The following is a 7,347-nucleotide window of genomic DNA, read 5'->3' as shown; positions in this document are numbered from 1 at the left end:
ACGAGAGTTGGCTCATATAAAGCCTCACATCTATGAGGAGGGGGTGTGGGCATCGATTGACTGAGAGAAGGACCGGGAGAGAGAGTGAAAGAGGGAGAGGGACGGAGGAGGTGAGGGGGGGGGGGGCAACAGAGATGGGCGGGGGGAGATCAGGAGGATCAACCTTGGCTCATGAATTTCATCCTTTTCCTCCTAAAATAAAACGTCCTAATAGATGCCGGCGATAGGGGGGGGGGGTCGGAACCTGGAAAAGCGACGGCCTTCAATTGGCCGCCTGGCACAGCTTATCAAATCAATAAGCCCACCCTCCCCCACCTTCTCCACCTCCACCAACCCTGTCCCGCATCCGTTTCACTCATTTCAATTAATTCAACCCTTACCCCAGCACTCTCTCACACAAACACACACACACACACGCATAGACCAACACAACTCATGCCATCCTGAGGTACCGACATTTCACAGCAGACAGCTGGACGGGGTTGCTGTGTCTGCGAGTGGGGAATGGGGGGGGGGGGGGGTGGGGGTTGTGGTAACTCGGGTGCTGGTACTGAGACCTTGACATTAGGAGGAGGACGAAAGGAGCTGACTCTGCAGCCACACCATCCCTCCGTCTCCCACCTCCTTCTCAACACCTCGGGAGGGAGGAGGAGGGAGAGTGTGACGACTGGGAGAAGAAGGGAGAGGAGAGGAGAGCAACTTTTGACACACACAGAGGTGTTGTCATACCGTCATCATCGATTGAACTGCAGATACAGCTTTCTGATTGACAAGCGCGGTGCGCCGCATTCCCTCTCCACCCCCCCACCCCCCACCCCCACCCCCCACACTCACACCATTTCATATTCTCACCCGCCTTCCTTGACACTCCCCTCTCCCTCCTTGTCCTCTTCGCCACACTGCCTCCCTCCTTCTCACTTTCTTCCCCTCCTCTATCTTCCTACACTTAAGTGGCACACACATTCTCCACACGCTCACAAATAGCTCACCCTCCACCTCTAACACACACACACACACACACATATATATATATATATATATATATATATATGCACAGACATTCCTAAGACCCCTCCTCCACATAACCCCCAAGTCTCAGCCTTACATTGAGCCCACCACGCCATCTGTGATCCAGAGAAAGCGGTGTGCTGACACCAGCCTGACCTTTTCTACGCTTTGGTTTTCTGGCACGATCCCACGAGGTGCATGCACACAAAAACACACAAATATCCACTGTTTCTCGCCATCACTCGCTCTATAGCTGGAAAATAACAATAAGAAAAAACATGGCAACGCACAATTTCCCCAGGCAGTTCCTGATGCTGTATTCAACAACGGCCGGTAGTCCAAACACTAAACCTTCTGCAACAACAAATCAGGCACTAATCTGGACACCTGCCAGCACAACTTAAATGCATACACAATGAATATGCTGTAGTTAAGCAGGTCATTGACTAAGAGGGGGATTATCGATGCTTGGAAACTTTAACACCCCTCCCATACACATCCTCAAATAATACCGTAATCCTACAATCATGACCCTACAAGCCATGCGTCACAACAACAACAAATCATTGACACATTCAGTGTAGTATATGTATACCTCCCCCACAAACAATAAGCCTGACTTCATTAACAGTGAAACCTTGTCGTTGGCCCCAAAGCCCCCTCTGTGTTACCCTCCTGCAGGGACACATCCCAACGAACAGGCACACTCTTCTCCTTGGTCTAATAAATCACACCCTTGTTTCCCGTTGAGGAGGCATCATGGTGCAAGTGACAAATGAGTCTGTCAAGTGTTTTCATGCAATACACTTACAAATGTCGCCCTAACACCTACAGTGTGAATGGATCTAATTATCAACATAATGTGTTTATTCGTGCATCAGGTGACATTTGAACCCATGACTTCTGGGAATGAAGATCTTACCTTGTCCGTGCAACATGTGGCAGCTGCTTGCGAGAAGGAGCAGCAGAAAAAGAGGCGGACACCGGCTCCCGCTCCGGGCCGTCACGGTCGCCATCGTCTTCTGTCGGCTCCTTGCCGCGGGTCCCTCCGCGCGCTCCGGGGACCCCTCAGGACTGCAAATTCCCGGTTTCATCAAGGCGGGACCAACAGCGTCCGTGTCCGCTTTGCTGCTGATGCAACTCTCTTGGACGAGAATAAGTCCGAGCAGGGAGAGGAACGGGCTTCGGCTCCGCTGCCTCCCGGTGAAGTGACGCTCAAGAGCTCCGGGAGTTCACCGCCGACAAGCTCCACCGCTCTCCGACTCCCCAGCTCCGGTGTGCAAAACTCAGCAGGCAGCGGGAGAAAAAATAGGGAAAGAGGGTTTCGCCTGACCAGCAGAAAGACTTTCCCTCACTTAGTGTCTGGCTTTACGGTGTAACGGCACGGTAATCTCTGTCTGCTGTGGCGGCGTCCGTGTGTTTCTGCGTCCTGCGATACCACATTTTAATTTGGATTGATCCAAAGCGAGGAATTAATACATTTGAGTGTATTTTAGACTTATCGGCTTAATCTCTGCTATCGACCTCAAATCCGCGCTTGTTTTGATGTCTTCTCAGGGGGATTTGTCCCGCGGATCATTTAACTGTTCAGAGAGTGGTCGTATTAACAGAGAGGCAATACAGCACGTAATTCCAGTAATTGATGCTGGGTTGTTGTTTTTTAACGCAAACCAACTAGACCGAGTCTTTTCCCCCTCAAAGTGTGGTGATGGAGAAGCGTGCAGCCTGTTATCTAAAGTAAGAAATCCAAAATGAACGTTAACTGTTATCCCAAGGCGTCGCGGGTCGAAATGATCCAGCACTCTCCCAGAAGAGGCACTCTGCCCTCGGATACCAGATAGGCTAACTCTCCGTAATGCGCCGGGTATCGTGTTACGCGGCACAATGACACAACAGGTTAGCATTAACAAAAAAGAATAAACATAAGCGCATTACAAGTTTTTCTGCAACAACCGGGAGTTCTTTTTTCTTTTTCTTCCCTTGAATGTGCATGCAACGGCGAAGAGGAGTTAGTTGAAGCCACAAAGTAACAGTCGGTTTGAAGTGGGAACGAAAACGAGACACTGTTCCTCTCACTGCTGCTACTGCGACACTGGAGCGTTCCGCTTCTTTCTTTAGTATCCAGTCTTCAGCGGTCCTCCACGACAGTCCAGCCGGAGGGGGAAACCAGAAACGTTTACTTCAAAAACGGTACATTGTTCTCCCTTCATACTCACGGTGGTTTCTGGTTAACGTTTCAGCGTTTCAGCCTGCTTTTTACTGGCGATGCGTCTCCCTCAGCTGAACACCTGCCGCCCTCCTCGACCACACTCAGCGGAGAGAGAGGGCTCTTGTTCAGCCTGACTCAGCTGCGCTTTCAGTCTTCCGAGAAAGCAAACAGTCACTATTTAAAGTGAGAGTGTTGATTTACTTTTTCCACTAATATCCCGATATCCTCGCTCAGTCTCTCCGTTATAGGCTCTCCCTCGAGCTCGCTATCCCAAACTCAAAAACTAAACTTCCATTCCCTATCATCCCTTGTTGCTGATTGGTCGATTTGAGTGCTCCCGCGGTTCCTATTGGTCAGCCCGAGCTAAGGGGGTGGGAGGCCATGCCAGCACTGAGAGCGTGACGGACGGCGCCCCCAACATCCCCCACACGGAGAAAAGTGTCCGGAAGAAGTTTATTACCAATTTATCTCCAATTTAAAGTTGATAAGCAGCGTTTAAAGTATTAATGGACTTCGCGTTGTTCATTGTGTTGCTGTATACTATTTAATAGATCATTTGTGTGTCAAAGGAGGCAGTAAGAGGCAACGATGAGAAGAATATAGCCGGTTTCTTCCCCCTTACTCACTTCAAAGAACTTTCACTTTATGATGTTCCTGAAGAGGAACCCTCTGATGCACCACTGGTGGTCCAGCTACACACACATGCTCCATTAGAAAAAAACCTGCCTGGAGCTATATCTTAGCCTTCTACTGATAACCTAGTTTCTTCCATGGTGAGGGTCATTAAATGGCACATTGATATTAAAGCCTACAACACAGTGACCTTATCTTTTATTGCCTCAATAAATCCTCAGAGGCAGACTTTCCATCCCCTGAGTGGCCAAATAGTCTCCCCACTGTCTGTCGCCAACACGTTCTCCTCAAGCACCTTCACCCCAGTTCTGCCATTTAGCTTTCCATCTCGGCTCATTTGGCAACTGGCTTCATGCCGTCTGTTTCCAGTAATTAAAGAGGCTATGATGTAACTATAGTTTCCATGAAAAGTAGTTGCCACTCAGTCTGCAGGGCCAAACTTTTTTTTTTTTTTGCTCTGGATTCCACATTAAAGCACCAACATATATCTTCTAGTTCAAAATTGCTGTTAGAACTATATCATATAGAAATGAATGGGAAAGGCATCAATCAGAGTAAGACATTAAAAAAAAGCCTCATGAGAATCATATGCTATGGCCTTCTCAATCCCCAAAACACATGTATTCAACTGCTAAAAGTTAAATGTAAGAGTAAGTCAAAGTAAAAATCAAAAACTTAAGAAGAATTGATATAAACTCCTCGAGATACTGTTGCAGTAGACACCAAGCATTTTGTTTGAACATTTCAGGAAATGTCTTAGTTATTATATTATATGCTCTGTGCATACACTAATCATGTGATGCTTACCTATAATCGCTTGATGAATGTGTCTTATTATAAACACTCCGTGAACAGCGATTTACTCCCAAAGTTAGTTATGATTCATTTGCATTCTAGTTTGATCAATATGAGCCCTGATGTCCCCCCTGCTGACCACCTATGGGTGATTTGCAGTGATCTTTTGGAAGGATGTTGTTCATCCCTCCAGTAAAGTTCCTTGTATAAACTATGCCATGGAGTATTGAAGCTGTTCTGTGACCAAACACCTTAACATTACGTTACTTTTGTCACTCATCCGTATTTCTGTCACAAATGTAACCGAGAATCCAGTGTAGCGCCAGCGGCCAGACCCTTTCTATATGTCAGCCGTCATATTGCTAGGGTCTTCGCCATATTTAGCTTGACTGCGCAATACCAAAACAACTCCACTGTCAAACTCTGCATTTCCTCTCAGATTATTTTCCTCGAGGTGCAAACCATTTTGTCTCTTTTACAGAGTTACTTTCATTTGTTTCAATGATTTTTTTTTTTTTTAAAGCCTTCTGTCCCACTTTGTGTGGTGCCCTTGGGTTTGTGCGAGGTATTTTTTCTTTTCTTTTTTTAAAAGGAATATATTACCAGGCTCTAAATATAATGATGCCCCTGTCTGGTCACCTCCGACCTCCTCTTCTTCAAACTCTTTCCGGCTTCTTTCAAATTCCCGGCACTGTTCTTCTGAGCCCCAAATTCTAATAAAGCGGTCTCATTTACTTTCCTGTCCTCTGTCCTGTTCCAGTGGAAGCAGGTCATAGATATTGCAGTCATGTTATGTGTATGAATGTAAGCAGCATTTTAACATATTTAGCTGCGGGGAAAAATATTCTTTAGAAATGACCCGAATCATGAATTGAAAGAAGGCTGGAAATTCATCAGGAATATGTTGGAGGTAATAAATTGTCCATATTTTACCCCAGGGTGAATCGGGCTAGATTTTATTTGATAAAAACCCTGTAAAAAGTAGATTTTGAAGGAAAGTTTAATACTCCATTCAGTTATTCATATAAAATACCATTTATCCACTTTGCCCTGCAACTATTTGTGAACAAGAACAACTCATGGAAGCCTGAGACAGGGATATATACTGTACAACACACGACCACCTGTTATCACATGACCTACGTGTCTTTTTTAGGTCACATGACGACACTTGAGCAAGATCAAAAGCTCTAACAAATGTAGTCAGTGAACCTTTAATTTCATATTCATTCATTCATATTCAGAATGTTCACAAGGTGAAATGAAATCCTTGTGATCCATACATCATCCTTAACAAGAGCCAACACAAACAGTTGACAGTACGACACATTATGGGAAGTAATAAATGTCAGATTTAATGAAACTAAATGTTTTGAAGTTGTTTCTTCAAACAGCCATTTTGCATAACATTATTGGGTTTATTTTGTAAAGTGTCCAGTTCTTATTCGTCATTCAAGTCGCGCACACACACACAAACACCAACACACGCACACACACACACACACACACACACACACACACACACACACACACACACACACACACACACACAAACAGCGGGTTATCTGGTTCCAATACACAGACTGACTGAGTGCTCACAGGTTTTAACTTTGAAAGCAATTTAGCTTCCAATTACCTGTGTATCCAGTACAATTACCACTGAATTTTCCACCCTCAATCCATCTATTGCTTGCTATCACCAAAGCATCCTGTTGTGGCTTCTCACCCAGAGAGAGACACATATAATTACAAACACAAAGAAACATACACACACACACACACTAATCACTTTGCACCTCAGACGGATATTTAACTTGACATGTGCATGGAGATCCATCCGAAGGAATCTAGTGACCTGCTCGACAAATCTCGCCCTCTTCTCTCTTTCTCTCTCTCTCTCTCTCTCACACACACACACACACACACTCTCACTCTTTAACACTCACAGTGCAGCAGCGTGATGACCTCGGCAGAGGGCTGAACGATGACTCCGATCTCTGTCCTTACACAGACAAACATTGGTACTGTCCCCTGTCTCTTTACCACCTGTTTCAATAGGCTAATGACTTATATCCCAGCACTCAACACAATGCTGTATGTGCACACACACACACACACACACACAGGCGCATGCAGAGCTAATGAGCAGCTTCCTGCAGCTCGAGCTGTCATCGTGGTGGAGGGGGATAATGTCAATATTAACTGACCTGTCATGGCAGTGGAGTGCTGGGAGGATGCACACAATGGGAAAGTGGCTGCGGACAGAAAGAGGCAGAGATTTTGAAGCGGCGCTGTGGGACAGACTAACAGCATCAATTGCCGATTCTCGTTGCATTTAGAACTCTTGTTCCCATCAGCACAATGGCTGTTTTTTTTGTGTAAAATGCTCTTTCACCATCATGCTTTGCCGCAGGCTGCTGGATATTAATCAGGCTTCAACACAGCATGTGTGCCACACCGAGTCAGAGTGCACAGTCGCCATCAATACGACATACATCCTGAACAATATGACGTCTCTGTGCTGAGGCTGTGGCCACGGTGTGATGTCATGGCCATGTGGATTCTAGAAGTGCTGATTCGCGTTGTGAAAAGAGCTGTGTGTGATTGTCGTGTGCACAGGAAATATTTATCATCTCGTTCCTGACCTCAATATATCTCCCTCCTCTTTGTTTGTGAGGGAAAATAATTACGGAGAAAGACAC

At 45.9% G+C, this 7,347-nt stretch overlaps 1 protein-coding gene across 1 annotated transcript in view; it reads right to left on the bottom strand.

Moving 5' to 3' along the window:
* The window catches only part of LOC306784047 (protein sidekick-1-like), a gene marked incomplete at its 5' end in the record, with an annotated part of 201,815 nt that extends 199,713 nt beyond the window's left edge, over positions 1 to 2,102 (bottom strand). The window contains one exon of the mRNA XM_079277863.1: positions 1,931 to 2,102. Within this exon, the coding sequence (XP_079133989.1) occupies positions 1,931 to 2,102 (172 nt within the window). The remainder of the gene's footprint in view (positions 1 to 1,930) is intronic.
* Between the last annotated feature and the right edge of the window lie 5,245 nt (positions 2,103 to 7,347).

Source organism: Melanostigma gelatinosum (assembly GCF_949748355.1).
Source record: "Melanostigma gelatinosum genome assembly, chromosome: 11".
In the NCBI taxonomy this organism is placed as follows: domain Eukaryota; kingdom Metazoa; phylum Chordata; class Actinopteri; order Perciformes; family Zoarcidae; genus Melanostigma; species Melanostigma gelatinosum.
Note: the sequence above shows the minus strand (reverse complement) of the source record. Positions and strands in the feature narration are given on the sequence as shown.